This window comes from Protobothrops mucrosquamatus, unplaced genomic scaffold (assembly GCF_001527695.2).
Source record: "Protobothrops mucrosquamatus isolate PMUCROS unplaced genomic scaffold, P.Mucros_1.0 scaffold368, whole genome shotgun sequence".
NCBI classification, from domain to species: domain Eukaryota; kingdom Metazoa; phylum Chordata; class Lepidosauria; order Squamata; family Viperidae; genus Protobothrops; species Protobothrops mucrosquamatus.
In genome coordinates this window covers 469870-488592 of record NW_015386702.1, presented here as the reverse complement: position 1 = coordinate 488592, position 18723 = coordinate 469870, and the positions used below count along the sequence as shown (strand labels likewise).

General features: G+C 36.5%; 1 protein-coding gene across 1 annotated transcript; it reads left to right on the top strand.

Annotated features, from left to right (window-relative positions):
• Positions 1–41: 41 nt before the first annotated feature.
• UBR7 (ubiquitin protein ligase E3 component n-recognin 7 (putative)) lies at positions 42–18302 on the top strand. The gene is made up of 11 exons (XM_015815697.1): positions 42–346; positions 2771–2904; positions 5064–5124; positions 6250–6345; positions 7123–7176; positions 7611–7716; positions 9671–9837; positions 10507–10632; positions 11645–11807; positions 13181–13242; positions 15087–18302. Exons 1-11 carry the CDS (start codon positions 140–142, stop codon positions 15177–15179), a joined length of 1269 nt encoding a protein of 422 aa, XP_015671183.1. The 5' UTR covers positions 42–139; the 3' UTR covers positions 15180–18302.
• Positions 18303–18723: the final 421 nt, after the last annotated feature.

Genomic DNA, 18723 nt, shown 5'->3' with positions numbered 1-18723 from the left:
TTGTTCTTCGTCGCGGCTTGTTTTCCGCTTCCGGTGTGCGCGGAAGCGTCACCTGGCGGCGGGTTCTCGTTTTCCCGCCTTTTCCTCCTCCGCCTCGGGCTCTTTACGACGGGGCCGGAGAAGCAGCTACGTCAGGGAGATGGAAAGGGCGACGGCTGCTTCTGGCGCGCCCGAAGAGGACGGCGGCAACGACAGCAGCGCTTCCATTGGCGGCGACGACGGGGACAGGAACGGCGAGGAGCCCATCGTGTCGCTAGCCGAGGTGCTGGCCGAAAACGAGGAGTTGGAGAACGAAGCGCGCGCCGTGCTAGGCGGGAGCGACCACGAGCGCTGCAGTTACTCTCAGGTGAGAGGAGGGCGGGGCTGGCTAAGGCCGGCCTGGTGTGTTTCTCAACCTTGACCATTTTAAGGCATGTGGACTTCAACTCCCAGAATTCCACAGCCAGCAATGCTGGCTGTGGAATTCTGGGAGTTGAAGTCCACATGCCTTAAAATGGTCAAGGTTGAGAAACACTGCAAGTTTAACCTCTTGCCTTCAGTTATGTCGGACTTTTTTCTCCCGTTTTCAGCGCTGTCAGATTTTCGACGACTGTCCACGACAACTCCCTGCATATATTTACCATAGCTTGGTACTGTGAGAACGGGGAAAGTAATGGGGAGAATGGCAAGGTTTGGGTTTGCCATTGGGCCTTCCTGGGGCTGAAAGAGAGTGGCTGGCCCAAGGTCACCCAGGTGGCTTTGTGTCCAAGGTGGAGCTGGAACTCGCTGTCTCCCGGGTTTGTAGCCTGATGTCTTAACCACTACAGCAGTGGTTCTCAACCTTTTTAATGCCGCGACCCCCAACCGGTCGTAAGTCGAGGACTAAACCGGTCGTAAGTCGAGGACTAAACCGGTCGTAAGTTGAGGACTACCCAACCGGTCGTAAGTCGAGGACTTTCCCTGCCCGGGAGCGCCGCGCATGCGTGGTTCCGCCCCCTGCGCTGGCCGAGGCGTAGCTGGCAAGCGGCAGAAACGGAGCAGGCCGACCACCAGCTGGCCCAGCCCAAGGGAGGTAAGGCACCCGCCGGAAAAGGGGAAAAAATGGCGGACAAAAAAAATGGCGGACAGCCTTGCTTGGCGACCCCCATGAAATGGTCGATCGACCCCAAATGGGGTCCCGACCCACAGGTTGAGAACCACTGCACTACAGCAACACGGAGTGGTGGACTACCACTCTCTTATTCTTAGCCAGTAAAGTCAGTGCTTGTTGACAGTGGATGATGGGAGCTGCAGACCATAAGATCTGGGGAGCTCAGGGTAGGAAGTTGGACAAAATTTGGGGGGGCCATGGAAGTGCAACTTGACTAGCGGCGGCTGCTGACAGTACTATAATTTATTTTTGGTTTATTAGCAATGGTGAATATTGTGGTAAATTTAAAAGATAAGTTCACAAGCTATTAGTAATAACAAAACAGCAGTGTAATGAAAAAAGGGGAGATAACCATATATTTGTGTATGTGTGTGCAGGAGCATGCCTTTGAGTCATTGTTGACTCTTGTCAACTATGGTACTAGTCTCTTCAGGTTTTTTGTAATCTTTGGGAAGTAAGATATCATTGCCTCTTTTTTAGGGCTGAGAAGGAATGACTAACCCAAGGTCACCCAGCTGGCTGGTGCTTAAGGCAAGACTAGAGTTCATAGCCTTCCAATTTCTAACCTGGTGCCTTAACCCTACACAGAATTGGCTCTTTAAAGCTGAGATCAGCCAAGAAGATCTTGTCACCTTTTTGATCTGTGGGTTTTGTTTTGTTATAATCAACCAATTATTATTAGCTCCAACAATAACTGAAATATGCTAAATTTCTGTATTTATACTTTTAATTACAGTTTTCAGACTAAAAAAAGTCTGAAAACTGTAATTAAAAGTATAAATACAGAAAATACAAAAAATAAATGGTAATCTTTTTAATTTTTTTCAACAAAAGAAGTTGTTATAAGTTAAAATTACCAATGTATTATGGGCAATATAAACTGTGAGATGGATTCTACCATACAAAAACTTTTTGGTATAAAAAAAGAAAAAAGCCAAATAATAAAGTCACATCTGTCCTAGCAAGCACTCAATATATACAGCACTAATATTTCCTGTGTTTTTACATCAATAGCTTGGTACTGAGAATGGGGAAATTAAATATTAATTGTAAACTATTTATATAATATATAACAAGTGGACAATAGAGTATATTTTAATGATGTGCCTCACAAAGAGTTTACAGGTGATTAAGTATTGCATATTGAGAGTTTTTTTTGCATAGTTTCTTAGCCAGGGGTCTTGAAACTTGGCTCTTTTATGACTTGTGGACTTCAACTCCCAGAATTCCTCAGCTAGGCATGCTGGCTGAGGAAGTCTGGGAATTGAAGTCCACAAGTCATAAAAAGGGCCAAGTTTGAAGACCCCTGTCTTTAGCAGTAGGAGTAGAAGCTCAGTTATCTCTGTCAGATAACCAATTTCCATGATTATCTAACAGAGTATTGTTACTTGCTGTTCATCTACTTGTCTAAATGGAAATTAGTTATAATCACTTATTCCTGGTTGAATTAGGTGTAAGATAAGTATAGTGACCTATGTTTTAGGACATGGTTACTTAAGAATTCTTTTAAACCTCCAGTAAGAATAAAACTATTTAACTTCTAGGATTCAGGTTTGTTGTCTTAAGATTTCTCTGTAAAAGCAAAATCTTAACATGGTACTTTTCCTGACTGTTCTCATTGTTATGCTGTTGTCTTTCCAGGGTGCTGTAAAGAGGCAGGCATTATATGCCTGCAGTACATGTACACCACCAGGTGAAGAACCAGCAGGGATTTGTTTAGCATGCAGCTATGAATGCCATGGCTCTCACAAATTATTTGAATTATATACAAAAAGGTAAGCCAAGAAAAAATAAATTCATCCTTTTTAGGCCAATTTATCAGTCTTCAGCTATTTAAATTAGTCCTCAACTTATAACCATAGCTGGGACTGGAACTTTGATCACTATGGTCATTATGTGAAACGTTAGATGACTGTATGTTTAGCAATGGCAGTTCCAGTAGACTCATTAACACTTGTTAGGCTAGGACAGCACTACTGTTAGGTGAGGATCTCACACTTCTGCCCTGCCACACTTGCCTTCACTTCAGTTCGTCCCACCAGCCAATCTTGCCCCCTCATTCTCTCCCTTTGGGTGCCTCACACTCTTGTTTCATATCCCTGGTGCCAACGTGGTCACCCACTGCCTGCAAATGGCATTTGCTATCTTCCTTCTGTGGGTGGCCAGGTGCTGGGTGAAAGTGCAGCCTGGGATGCACACAGGGAGAGAAGGAAGAGGGGGTGGCAGTTCCCTGGGTGAAGATGGAGGCTGTGCGGGAGATGCTGTTTGGATCAGCGGAAGAAGGAGATATATATGAACGATTCAGCGAATCAAAAGGCAAATAGCACATGATGCCAGTCAACTAAGGAGAAGTGCTTGAGAACTCTCCCCAACTTCGCTGCTTGTTTATCCATATGAGAGCAACCAGTGGATAAGCATTTGAGTTAGGCATTGCAGAGAAAACAATATATTCCCCCAACCAGAATTTCTGCATCAGCCCTGCATCCTATGTTGCATTTTGTATCTTTCCTTGTTCTTGCTTATAAATGTTTAGTCTTTTGTTTGAAAATACTGACTAGGAAAAATGAATTCCTCCCCCCTCCATGCTGTGCTAGGAGCCACAAGGAAGATGGGGCACAAGTAGAGGCTTTTAAGCCTTGATTGAGGCATACAAGAGGAGCCTAGCTGTTTGATGTCCAAGCACCCTCAAAAATACTCACACTGCCACATGTAGTAAGCCTGGGATATCTAAGCAATCCAGTTCCTCTTGTGTGGCATCTGGAGCCAGCTGCCCTTCAGTAGCCCTAGTGGTGGTGGATTGGCCCCTGAGCCACAAGTATTGTCAGCAAAGGCAGCATAGCTTATGCTCTAAGCCAGCATGTATGGATGGGTTCTACTGGAGCAATCTTCAGCACAGATGGCAGGGGAAGTGCTAGTGGCCATGAGATGAGAAAGGCATGGACCTATGTTTTTAAATCTTGATTGGGGGTGGGGTAACTGCTTCCTTGCCTGGTTTGTGGTTCTGGCGCCCATCTGCTTCCACCAGGATTCTGAATGCTTCTGTTCCTAGGCATCATGCAAGAGGCCCCTTGCAACTTAGATATCTTAGTGCCCACAAAGATGCCCACATGCACTGGGTGCTAGGATTCCTAGACAGATGGGCTCTTCTTATATGCTTCAATCAAGGCTTAAAAGCCTGTAGCTGTACCCCATCTTCCTTGCAGGTTCTGCCATACACACAGGGGGATTTCTTCATTTTTCCTTCTAGGTGTTTGTGAAGAAAAGACTGAGCATTTCTAAGAGGAAAGAAGGAAGGATACAAAACACAGAGTGCAGGAATATGTGGTGGAATGCAAGGCACCCAAAAAGGCAGAGATGGAGGGAAAATAGATGGGAGGAGGAGTTGAAGTGCAGTTAGGCCTGAATTTTGATCATGTGACCTTGGGGATATTGCAACAAATGATTGGTGAACAATTGGTTGTTAGTTGAGGATTGCCTATAGAATACAATTTTATTTTTTAATAAGGAAAAATCTAATTTTGTGACACTCTTTATTAGAGATTTATTGGACTCAAGGTATTATTACATCAGTGTATTTTAAAAGTGAAATGCTTGAGTAAATAAATATAATTTTCAAGTTCCTAATTTCCAGCTAGAAAAGAGTGCTACTTCACTACAAAATATAACCACAATATATAGTTCTATGAGTTAAAAAGTTGTTTTGAAAGTTTCATGACGTCTTTAGGATTATAACTGAAATTAGCTGTGTGAATACTTAAGAGACATTTATTTTGGTTTGAAAAAAATGGATGGTAAATACGATTTAATAATTATAATTTAATAATTTTTGAAGATGTTTTCCATCTATTATGAACATAATTTGTAAATGGCTTGCTTTAAGTATATGGAGATCATGACACTAGCATCTTTCAGAATTTGCCCTTTTTTCCCCTAGAAACTTCTGTTGCGATTGTGGAAACAGCAAGTTCAAAAATCTGAAATGCAAACTACATCCTGTAAGTATGAATATTAGGTTTACATTTGAGAGAAAAATGGCGGCCAGACTTATTATTTATCTGAAATTATAAAATCCTAACCCTAATGTAAGAGAAGAAAAGTTGGAGGCTGCAAGAGGAATCCAAGCAGCTGGAATTCCTGCCAAAACAAGAGTATAGAGATGCCCTTTTCACTTCCCAAATAGACTAACAGTGACTATAAATGGGACTGCCCTTGAAGCTATAGTTACTCTGGAATGAAGTAGTTGAGTAATTATGGTCATGCCTTGGTTCATTCATGTAACAGCTACTTCAAGATCTGCACAGGTTATCACTTGATTTCTGGGATTTGGGATCTCCTACTCCCAATAATTTATGCTGGCCCAGTTAAAACAGGAAAAAATGGGTTCCTTCCAGATTCCCTCTTTCAAAAAGTATCATCTATAGGATTCTCAGAGGCAGCCCTTTTTTCTCTCTCTCTCTCTCTCTCTGGAATAGATCCCCTAGAGAATTGCCTTGCCTTAAATTACTGGAAGTCAATAAAACCATAGTTATTTCAACAGGCCTTTTAGAGAGAGTTTCAGAATTCTTCCTATGTAAGAGTGTAAATTATATGGATTTATGAGTCAATTGTATAGGAATAATATATTATGTAATATTTATTGCTTTACTGTTTAAACATGTTTATGTGTGGCAGAATTGTAAGCCACTCAGTCAAATGATAATTAGAGTACCATATCAGCCTAGTAAAATAGTAAACAAAAGCTAATTCAAAAAGTTGCTGTATGTTTTTCTTAATACATACCGATACTACAGTTTGACTTAGGGCCAGTCATCCCTCTCAGCCCAATCCACATCACAGAGTTGTTATTATGGAAAAAATAGGAAGAGGAAGGTATATTGTATACGTTTGCCACCTTGACTCATTTATAAAAATAGTAAAGGCAGGATTGCCTGCTTACTTTAGTTGGAAGACCTAATTTTATTTTATACAATATTTGAATCTGCCTTCATCAAGGACAATTGATAAGGGTTATTTTTTTCTGAGATGATTGAGGTAGGATGCACAGAATAAATAAATTCTTTTTATATAATTTCTTTTTGATTTATCTTCTATTTAAGGTACCTGTCTTACATTTTTTTTAGGAAAAGGCAACAGTGAATCCAGCAAATAAATATAATGATAATTTCTATGGATTATATTGTGTTTGTAAAAGACCTTACCCAGACCCTGATGATGAGGTAAATTGTATTGTAATGATATGTAAAAGATGGAAATACATTTTGTGCACATGCAGTTCATAAGATGTAATAAATTTATTTTTTTATTATTCCTTTTCAAGTGAAAAACAGGAATTTTACATGTACAATTGAAAAATAAAAGAAGACCACTGTAGTTTTATGTTTTGGATATTAGAAATAAGCCATTCTTAGAGAAATTAGATCCGGGAGGCTAGCTTATATTCGTGTTCTGAGGTTGTAATAAAATAAGACAGATATTATCTCTCAGGAATTTTATTTTCATTAAATTAATAACCCAGTGGTTTGAATATCTGTTACGTGTACTTTGTCCCAGGAATATTGAATAAGCTGCATGTGACATAGAAATGTATGTCTTTTTCCCAATCTGTGTAACCATCAAAAGTTATTTTAAAAATTTAGAGCTGTTATAAATACATTTCAAATTAATATAAATTCAAGTATTTACAAGGTTAGAAAGAAACAGTAATTAGACTTTTTTTGTGGTGAGTTGGGTTTGCTCCACATTCACTTTTTCAGTGTTGAAAGTTAAAAGTGGAATTAATATTTTTCAGTGACATGGAACTTGAATGATATAAAATAAGCCCTTTTGAACTGGATGTAGCAGTGTGTTGACAATACAGATAATTATATATGAAAATGCCAACTCAAGATAAACTGATAGTAATATTACATGTTCTCTGTAATTTCAAAGACCCGTTTCTGAAGGGTTGACGTAATAATATATTTTATAATATAGTACTATAATTCTATCTTTAGATTCCAGATGAAATGATCCAGTGCATAGTTTGTGAAGATTGGTTTCATGGAAGGGTAAGCAAATATAATAAAATTGTATCATAAATGAAAAGGATTGGAAATATGTAACTTGTAAAAACCAGATTTTTCTTGCAGTCTTGAATCTTTCAGAGAATAGTTGCATAGATCCTTAAATAAGTGAATTCAGAATTTCAAACCCATACAAGGTGTCCTTAATATCTGCATTAAAATCAATTTGGGCGCTGAAATCTTTTAGTTTGAGAAACATTTAATACTACCCTATGAATTACAGCCTTTTAAAGGAATGATAGCTTTGAAAGTAAAGCTAATATTTCAGCTATATACACTGCATGGATTATAGAAACTTAAGACGAAAAACATGAGCCCTAATTCTGTGATATTAGATCCCTTGTTCTAATTTTAATGAAGAGTCCTACTGTTTGTCAGTAATACATAATTGTTCTGCATTTTCATTTGCTTCTCCTCAGCATCTTGGTGTTGTCCCTCCAGATAGTGGGGATTTTCATGAAATGATATGTCAGTCTTGCATGGATCACTGCCCTTTCTTGTGGGCATATGCCTCGCGGTTAGCAGGTGAGGAAAAATAACAGTTGTTGTTGAGCTAATATTTAATCCTGACCAAGTATCAGAACTCAGTGAAATGGAAGATTTCTGATTAGATGCTTTCATTTAATTGGCATGAGTGAAATATGTATTCATCTTGTTGTATTTTATTAATTTAATGCATTATTTGGGGTTAAATATTGAAGTTTTTATGATATGCAAACTACAATTTTAATACTAAACATGCCTGCATGGAAAAGAATTCTGCCCTGAAAGTTAAATCTGACCAATTAGTCAGCTGCTTACTGGGAGTTGAAATGGGGCAGATACCAGAAACTATTTAACTGGCAAATATTTTGCTCAAACTTCTACTTTATCTTTTGTAATTTTGTTTTGAAAATTTTCAGTTTATGGTTAGGAAGAAACAATCTTGTAAGAGATTGTATTCTCACCTAATGGTATCTGCAGTCATGTGAAAAAGAAAATACACTCTCTGAGTTCAGAACATAAAAAAATATCTGGTGCTTAGCCGTTCTCAAAAGTAGGTAAATACAGCCTCAAAGGAACAACAATACATGACATATTATACCATGTCATCATTTATTTTACAAAAAGAAAGCCAAAATGGAGAAGCCATGTATAAAAAAAGTATGGCTTATGAGGAATAGCTTGTAGAACCATCTGTAGCAGCAATAACCTGAAATAATTGCTTTCTGTATATGTACTTTCTTTTTCACATGACTGTATGTGAGTACATTTCTTACTTGAGCAACTTTTGCGTAATTGAGGATTGGATTGTTGGAAGAAAATAAAGATAAGCATTTGGGCTTCTCTAGTGTGGTCCAGCAGATAGTCCTTAATCTTTATAATTCAGCAAAATATATATTACTGAAGAAATATGTTTTCTAAGGCCCTGTGATATTAGATCACACCTGTGACAGGTTTAGTACTTTCTGATGGTTCTGAATATAGATACCTAGTACCATGTTGTAAAATATTAGGTACAGGCTTGTTAAATGACACATTTAAATTTTTATTCAAAAATTACATTTCAAGTTAATTAGCTGTGTTTTGACAATTTTTATGTCATTAGAATATTGCAAGAGAAAGACTTGAAAACTTAACTTAAATATTATTACTGCATAAAACATGAGAAGGTGAAGAGGTAAGGTAGTTATCCAATATAATAGTTTAGTTATATGTCATTCTGGGGGAAATTGTATTGAGAAATTGGACACTATTGTTAAAATAAAAGCATGAAAATAATCAGATATAATTCAAAGAAGCACCTGTTTCATTATTTTTCAGAATGTCAATGATGATACAGGTTCTTGAGGACATAATGGAATATAAATTTTTATATAACTAAGTTTGTCCTGCCACTATGACATATTTTTCTTATTTGTAACTTTCACAGTCAGCCATTTTTTTTACAAAAGCATTGGAATTTTGGGCATTTTCTCCATTAGGGCATAAAATATAGCAGTACTTAAAAGTTTGTGAACTCTTTTTAATTTTTAATATTCCTGCATAAATATAACCAATATAATATTGATAATGGATTGTCTTGCACAAGTCCTAAAGCTAGATAAAGAGGAGCCAATTAAACAAGTTCTTGTTCATTGATTTATTGAGAAAAATGATCAAAAACTATATATTGGATATTCAAACATTTGAATATACAATACTGAAAATTCAAAAGTTTTTGCAAACTTTTAAACATCACTGTATAAGATCAGTAACCTACACTTCATTAAAAGATGTGGATTATTATTTGTAATTGCAATACTTTCATTAAAATGTCTTTTTGGAGATAGAATATAAATAAATGATCATGTTATCATGTGACATTGTTTCCTTTTTAGCAATGTTAGTTGTATTGTTTACATTGATATTTAATTATGCAAAGATATTTTAGCTAATTGAGGTAGAAATAGCACTTACTATATTTATTCTAATAGGTCTAGGTGTCTATTTCTTGTAGTTCCAACTGTGACCAAAGTTATTGCTGCAGCTGATAATGGAACTGTGCTGAATGTTGAAGAAACTGAAGTAATCAAAAATGAAAACAGTGTAGATCAAATGAAGACTGAAGATAAAACAATACAAATTAATGAACCATCTACCAGTTCTGGCAATGAATGTTCAGTGGTAAGTCCTGTATTTCTTGTTTTGCATCATATTATTAAAAGCTGTAATTCTGAGCTCATGATATTCCTGGCTGCATCATTGCCATGATATGTATTAAGTAGAGTCATGTAGCCTAATCTAATTTATGAGAGTTTGGTGTATTAGTTAAGGCACGGGAGTAAGATCTAATCCTGCCTTGGGCATAAAGCCAGCTGAGTGATCTTGGGTCAATCTCTGAGCCCTAGGAAGCAGGCAGTGGCAAATGACTGCTGAAAATCTTGCCAAGGAAACTGCAAGGACTAGTTCAATCAGTCACCAGGAGGCAAGACTGACTTGAAGGCACCACCACCCCTACAAAATCTAATTTACAGAAATATCTAATATTGCCTGCAAGTGGATAGAACTAGCATTTGGGTTCATAAATCCCACCCCATACATTATCTGTCTTTTTTTGTTTTCATGCATTTAACTTAAAACTATGAGAAGGTTTCTGTTAAGCATAGTCAGTTGAATACATTTACCAAACTCTTCTGATGCGGAATATGCCTTTCTGAAATTAGCTATATCAACGTGCAAGTGAAGAACTGCATAATATTATACTATAAACAATAAATCTGGGGTGCTAAACAGACTGGAATGAGCAAAGGATAAGGAAATTAAATAACACTGGTAACTTTTATTTTACTGCAGCCAGTTAAGGAAATATTGTTGTGCAAGCTGCAAGAACTTCAAGCCAAGAAGAATCTGAAACAAAATACAGCCACCTTCTGGCCACACAACTGGCGAAGCAAATTATGCACCTGCAAAGCATGTGTGGTATGCATTTTTAAATTGCTGTATCTATATGAGCTGTAGAAGAATATATAGTTCTTTTCTGAAACAATTGCCTGGGAAATGAGTGTATGATCTGTGCTGATCTGGTTGAATTTATTCTTTTTTCAACACCTAAATGGGACTGCTTTTTCATATTTTTTTCCAGGGGGGCTGTTTCTGCTTGAGGAGGAGAGGCTAGTATATGTTTATAATTTTATGTCTACCATTGTAAAAATATTTTTTAAATGCCACCTTTCTTATTTTTATAAATAACTCAAAGTGGCAAACATATATAATGATCTTTCCTCCTCCTATTTTCCCCACAAGAACAACCTTGTGAGATGGACTGGGCTGAGAGAGAGTGACTGTTCCAAGTCACCCAGCTGACTTTCATGCCTAAGGAGGAACTAGAATTCACCATCTCCTGGTTTCTAGGTCAGCACCTGAACACTAGACCCAGCTGGTTCTCAGTTCATCTTAAATTCATTGTCTTCCTTTTTGGAAGATAAAAAAAACAAACTTGGCAGTAAAAACTGAAACCTTGTAAAAGATTTCACACTTGGTAGAAATATGTCTTTAAAATATAGTACCTTAGAAAAATATGAGTGTTTATGTTTTGTTCTGTCATTTGAAAATCTACATAACCAATCACTTTTAGAGATTTGTCTCATGTAAAATTTTATAAAAAGGTGGGGGGAAAGAAGTATTGTGTGTAGGGATTTTTGACTTTGCTGTTAGAATTTATACATTTATTGTAGAGCCACAGTTGTTTGTTTCTCCATTCATAAGCTTGCTAGAGTTGTTTTGAATTGCTTAGGTTCCTTTGTCACAAAGCTATTTTTCCCCCATCTCACTTCATTTTGCACTATTTTTAAAGCTATTTATATGCTCTCATATGTGCTATTGCTACTTTTTTAAAAAAATGAATTTGAAAAAATGAATTTGTTTCTATTTTGGATTCATGAAATATTTTATAGATTAACATGTACAGTGAGAATAATTTCTTATTCTTCAGAAAATGTATTCTGATATGGAAGTCCCATTCCTAACAGATGAATGTGATACTGTCTTGGCTTATGAAAATAAAGGGACAAATGACCAAGAAGCAGATAGAAGAGATCCTCTAATGGATACGCTTAACAGTATGAACAGAGTACAGCAGGTAGAGCTCATCTGTGGTAAGTAATTAAAATAAATGAGAAATAGTCTGGATAGGATTTCACTTTTTGTAGGAAAATAGAATTGGGAAAGAGGTTGATGCTCTAAAACATTTTTCAGTTGATGCTCTAAAACATTTTTGTTAGTGATAGTGGTGAATATCTGTAGCTTGGGTATAGGATGAGGGTGGAGGTTTGTTCTCTGACCTTGTGGTTGGTTTCCGAATGTTTTGTTACCAGGCTAATAATATCTTCAGCAGAATTTAGGGAATGTCATAGTTGATGTTCTTTTGTTTATAAGGGCTTTGTGTGATCAGTAGGTCTTGTGGTGGGAGGGTCACGTCAGGTGAGGATCTTGTGATGGGTCAGGTGTGGGTCATTTCAAGTGAGGGTTTTGTGAACCAGAATCCATGAACATTGGCTGGTAGTCAATTGCCACAATCCCCAATCCCTAATTGCTACCCACACTGACACCGAGCAGTATCAATTAGATTGGAGCAATACAAGAATCATTGGCCATGTTACCACCCGCCATGCGTGCCAGTTTATCGAAGCCTGGCACTCTACAAGGAATTTCATCGACAAACCTACAACCAACCTATGAATCCCTGAGAATTCAAATCAACCGTACAGCTAACCAGCAACATCACTGACCTTCAACCAACTCATGCAACCCCCATCACCAGCTCTTCACCTGCCAATGACCCTCACCTGAAGTGCCTCCCCATCACCTCACCTGACATGACCCACATCTGACCCCTCACAAGATCCATCACAAAACACTCACCTGACATGATCCACACCTGACCCATCACAAGATCCTCACTTGATGTGACCCTCCCATCACAAGATCTACTGACCGCACAAAGGCCTTATAAGCAGAAGAACACCACTCTGACATTCCATAAGTTCCGCTGAAGCTGTTACCCAGCCTGGTAACGAAACATTCGAAAACCAACCCACAAGCTCAGAGAATGAATCTCCAGCCACATTTTTGTTAATTTGGAGGCTGCAAAAAAATCAGCCCACAAAAATCTAATACAATATTGTTTATGGTAGTTGACTAAGAATATTGGCTTAGGACTGTTGAGTCAGAGTAAGAATTTATAAGATTGTCCCTGTAGTATACTGTCAGCAGCAATCTATCAGAAATGCTTAAATTAGATAAGCTTAAGTGTCCTTCAGCAATAAGGAGTATGGATAATTTTTTATTTATAAATAATAAATACCCCCACAAAAGTACAGAGAAGTAGAGGGGCAGTATAATTGTAGTATAACTAAAGCAGTACTTTTGGGGGGGGGCGCATCTTTAAAGCTGATTGACAAGCCACAAAGGAGAAAAAAAAACCTCTATAAATACGCAGCTACAATAAAATCATTTTTATTTGGTTCAGAGTACAATGATTTGAAAACAGAATTGACAGACTATTTGAGAAGATTTGCAGATGAAGGAACAGTAAGTATACAATATCATTTAATACTATTATTAAAATATTCTTTGAATGGTTTAGAAATATAACCGTTGTTATCTGTGACACTTTGACAAACTGCATATATGGATCTCCAGCTGTATAAGATAAGTGAGACCGTTAGGGCCCTTTTCATATTTGAGAAATAAATATTAATTTGAGAAATAAATATTAATTTGGATTAATAATAATCACCTGGAACATGCAAGTCTTAAGCGCTTTAGATAAACTGTATTTCCAGTGCTTTTCCCTCTTTTCCCCCTTAAGAGCCAAGCAGGAATGTACTACCAATATCTAGAACAGGGGTAGTCAACCTTGGCTCTTTTATGACTCGTGGATTTCAACTCCCAGAATTCCTGAGCCAGCTATGCTGGCTCAGGAATTCTGGGAGTTGAAGTCCACGAGTCATAAAAGAGCCAAGGTTGACTACCCCTGATCTAGAACATGGATAAAATGTATCCCAAGCTAGGCAAAAAGATTAGATTTTCAACTCAATACACTTCAATAAACAATTCTATAGGGAAGAGTAAGAAATGGTCAGTTACTAAATAAAATAACACATAAACGTTGTTTTTATTACTTGAAGTCTATCAAACATATTTAGGCATTCTTACAGGGTGATTCCATAATTCCACAGCATTTTCTGGTCTTCACTCTCTGCTAACTGCTTGAAGCCAAAGCAGGATCATTGAGCAAATGTTCCAAGACCTTGGAGTAGCTTCCAAAGAGGGAAATTTAAGCTGGCCAATCAGTACTTTGGATGACCTTTTGCCAAACTACCCAGTTTTAGAAATATCTATAATTCTGTTTGGTATAATGCTGTTACTAATCAGTATCAGATTCATGGTAGTTTGGTCTGAATATGCCTAGCTGTATCTTTTGTTAGAGCAGTGGTCTGAAAATGGGGAAGAGAAGCTTGAACTTCTCTCAATTAGCCATGGATGATTATGAAAGTATACAGATTTAAATCTAAAATCAGAAGACTTATTTGCAAATTAGAAACAAATGTAACAGACTTTGTAGCAATTAAGTACTATTTGATATGTAAACTTATGATTATAGAAGATATTCAAAATTTGTTATTTGAGTTGCTAGTTCTGTGTTCTTGAGGATAGCAGAATTGGAACATTGAGGCTTACTGTTTTTAAATCTAGCAGTTGAAATGGAGAGACCTGCTGTTTGTCTTTTTGATAAAATACCTCAAGTATCTGGGGTGCAGAAGTCTTGGAACTCCAAGAAAGGGAATGGTGGAAATATAAATAGTAAAAAGGTATCCATTCTCATTAGTTTAGTTTGCTGCTTAGTTTTCTCTTCCTGCTTCTGTTGTAGTGGATTTGGAAATAAATTTGAAAGTTAATATAATTGAAATGACTATATATAAAAGGTAGTAAGGTGATTTTAAGTATATTTCACCAACAGAATTTTGAATAAAGTTGAATCAACCAACATTGATAAATTAAAATCTGAAGGATGGTTAGAAAAAATTCTGTATCCTGTTCTAAGTGACATAGTAGAATTGAGTTTTTAATGATTCAAGTTCAAAAATTCTATATTGTAGATCCTACTGAAGGTATTTGACTAAACTATAGCCACTTTAAATATCACATAATGCACTGGAAGTTTGACAAGTTTCCCTGTCCCTATGATTCTTTTAAAACTTTTAAATTTTGATATTTGATAAATTTTGAACATTTCTTATTTTGGTCAGATTGGTGCATTTGACTTTGTATTCTTAAACATCTAAATATAACTATTCAAACATCAGTGAAATGTTTTATAGTTTAACATTCATACTACTGTCCTGTTTTATTTATTTATTTTTTGTTAACAGGTTGTTAAACGAGAGGACATTCAGCAATTTTTTGAAGAATTTCAATCTCGAAAGAGGAGGAGAGTAGATCAGATGCAGTACTACTGTAGCTAGACTAGATTGGAAGTCTTAAAAGACTACATATACAGCTGTCTGCTAAATTCTGGGTTTTCCCTCCCAATTTAAATCTAACTTCTTGTTCATCTTGATTTGTCTCCTAGAAGGCAGCGTTTATTATTTGTAGCCACATGCATACATCAATTCCTAGTAACTATACTGAGAAGTGAAATGATCATGGATTCACAGAATGTCACTTGTGTCAAAGAAAGGCTGGTTAGTTTTCAGAAGATACTTATTTAGAAACTATAGGTGACAACAATATTTTTATGACTTAAAGGAAAAATCTAGATAAAAGGTCTTAATGGATTAGCATTCAGGGTCAAGGTACTCCTTTCTCAAAGACTTATTTGAATGCAAGATTTCATATCTGCTTGGTTTTAGGGCATTCATTATGATATATTCTGCTAGCTGTTGCTATTAAAAAGCTAATTTGGATCATTTATGGCTTGCTGAAATAGTTGAAGTACAACTTTTAGCTATAATTAGACATTCATGACTGCTGAATGAATATGACTGAGGCCAGAGTGTGTATTATAAACAGTGGTTAACTGGTAGGCAATGATAGTGCAGAGGCTTAGTGATATTATCACCAATATGTTTTGACTGACTGCCAGCACAGAATGTGTAAATTGCTTTTTGGTAGGTCACAATTATCAGGTTATCTATTGACTTTTTAAGAATGAAAGGAGTATCTGAAACTGACATAAGGTACTTGTAAATGTTTAGGAAGAGCAGCCTACAAAGCCATTTACCACATTTTAAAATATGGCCGTGATCTTTTGTAATTATGTCAGAGAATACAATCCCTTAATACTGCAAAGAATGTTTAAAACATCATTTAAGTGCATCTATTTTCTCTTGGTTAAATTTATCACCTAACTACTAGAAATTCACAGCAATCACATGCTGTATACCAATACCTCAATAAAATGGTATTTTAATTTTTAAGTTAGTGAGTGTTGTAATAGCAAAGCTAGTTCTAAACATTTAAACTTGAAAGCACATTATGCATTTGCTCATCTAGTAGGATATTTCAATCCAATTCCTATCATCCCAGAAAGCTTTGGCTGTTCATTGGTTATGATTTTTTTCATTATATTTTAAATTAAGAGTCACTGCCATAGCCATAAGATAGCCTCTTGAGTTCAGGGTGGTTTTATATTGCTGGTATGAAAAATAAGAAACATGATTTTCATGAATGCTACTGTACATGCCAGATTAGAATTAATAAGCAATTGTCTTACATAATTACAGAGAATTTTTTAAGAGTGAGTGACCCAGTATGGTAAGTATGCATTGAAGGAGTGAGTGCTAGCAGACAGAATGTTTCAATTTCAGCAGTCTTTGTTGACATAAGGAGAGCCCTCCAAGTATTGCCAAGCTGCAATTTACTGCATTTTTTATTCCTGACAAACATTATAGGACAGAAGGAAATAAAAATCTATCCTTGCTGGAGAGCAATACCAAACAGAAATTACCCCAATAAACTTGAATTATGACTGATTTCGGATATTAAAGTGCCAAATGATTATCTTTTCTATTCTATCCAGTAAGAAATCTAAAAATCCACACATACAGTAAATCAACCATTAGATCTAAGCAAACTGTAATATAATTCAACTAAATTGATCAATTACAGATTTGTTGTAACCGTTTGATGTTACAAATAGGTAATCACTTTTCTACAGAATAGATAACCTGCACCAGGACATACAAAATTTTTTCATGCACAAATATGTCTTTTCTCTTAGCTGTCTCAAAAGATTTATCATTACAGGTTCTTTCCTACCTTTGTATTTGGACACTCCTTATGTTACTGTTTTGATGATAAGCTTTGAGTAGAATGCAGTAACATGGGGAATATTTGAGTCATCTCAAAGGAAAGCAGTGCAGGTTGGAGTGCCTACCATGACATACTTTGCAATATTTACTACTGTCTGCGAGACTGTTTAAATCCTGGATATGCTAATTTGTTATGTCATCCTTTCTTGAGGTGAAGTATAACTAGTAATGGCATAATAGTAGGATCATTTGTGGAAAGGAAAATGCTTTGTTCCAGACCAGGAACAAACCATTACATTCCATTAGTTCTGCCAAGCCTTTGAGATCAGCTGCAGTTGACCAGGGACAAAAGACTGAATAATGTATGAGTTTGGCTAAAACAAAATTCAAATATACAGAATGATTCTACAAGGCAAGTAGGGTAAGGCTGGTGTGCATCATTTCCAGCAGTTCCCAGTATGGCATATCCCACCTACTTCTCCAAATCTTCCCAGTGCTTTCCCTTCAATTACTGCTGCCAATATCCTTAGCTCTTTTTCCCCCGCCCTGTTATCACTTCATCCCAGAACAAAGCCATCCATTTTATTTCATATATGGGCCAAAGCGTGCTTCAGTTTGGATATGGATTACTTGAAAAAAATTATGCATCTATATATTTATATTACTGCAATCCTGTAAGTGGCTTGACTTAATGACTGGCCAGAAATCAAGCGAGCTCCATAATAAAACACTTGAACAGGATAAAGAATACATTTCATTAAGGCAGCTTTGATAGACCATGATCCTTAAGGCAATTCAATTAGTTTGAATATTGTAAAGTCACTGAAAGGCAGAGTAGCCATTAATTGCTGGAATGTAGAATGGTTAGCTTCACGTCATGCAGTAAGTAATATAGTCAACACTTCCAACGCAGATGACTCATAAAGAGAAATCCCCTTTAATCATCTTGCTTAAAAGTGAAATGAATGGTCTCAGGCTAGAAAACAAATCTGTAAGCCAGAGTATAGAATTAGAACCAAGAAAAAATACGGGGCACTGAGTAAGCTTTCTTCAGAACTCAACCTGAAAGTTAAATGACTAGTGCAAAAGATGAAAAGTGGACTTAAAAAGAAAAATCCTAAAATTTCAGATGAGAGTTTTATGACTATACTGAAAAGCTTAGATTGTTTCTTTATCTATATTCTGTGGCAGACCTACCTGCATAACCTTCCGAATTATTTCAGAACACATGCTGGGATCTTCATCATGGTGTGCTTTTTCTTTTCCTTGCTTCTACCTTTAATGTTCATTATATGGCACTTGAATTGTTTCAAATAAAGATATTGCCTACTGTAATTTCAGAGTTTTATTGGTACTTTTAAAGCATGCAGGTCATGAATATTATCGCGATATGTTTGGCCCATTCAAATTAAGATCTGTTCATACTCTCAAAAAGTTTCGAAAACTTAGTTTCACAGAAGCAGAACTTTGTAATGAAAAGTATGTTACACTTGCATTTTTCTAGACAAGCCATTTATTTGAAATACCAACTATATGTAGGATAAAGTCAGTGTTAACATGCTTCTCAGCAGCAGTAGAAAAATAGGTGAAAACCTTTTTACAATTATAATGGTACTCAAAAGAGAAATGTATTGTTTTACAATGCATCACACAAGACTAGAATTCAATTCTAGGCGGTACCTAAATAAAAATTCTATTTTTCTTAAAAATAATATGTACAATTGAAGCGTAAACAAATTTTTACAAAGTACTGGTT

Excerpts from the sequence above, each read along its gene's own strand:
- UBR7 (XM_015815697.1), top strand. The coding sequence starts at position 140 with ATGGAAAGGGCGACGGCTGCTTCTGGCGCGCCCGAAGAGGACGGCGGC. Across the intron at positions 2,905-5,063 it reads TTTGAATTATATACAAAAAG|AAACTTCTGTTGCGATTGTG; the intron begins GTAAGCCAAGAA and ends TTTTTCCCCTAG. Across the intron at positions 7,177-7,610 it reads AAGATTGGTTTCATGGAAGG|CATCTTGGTGTTGTCCCTCC; the intron begins GTAAGCAAATAT and ends GCTTCTCCTCAG.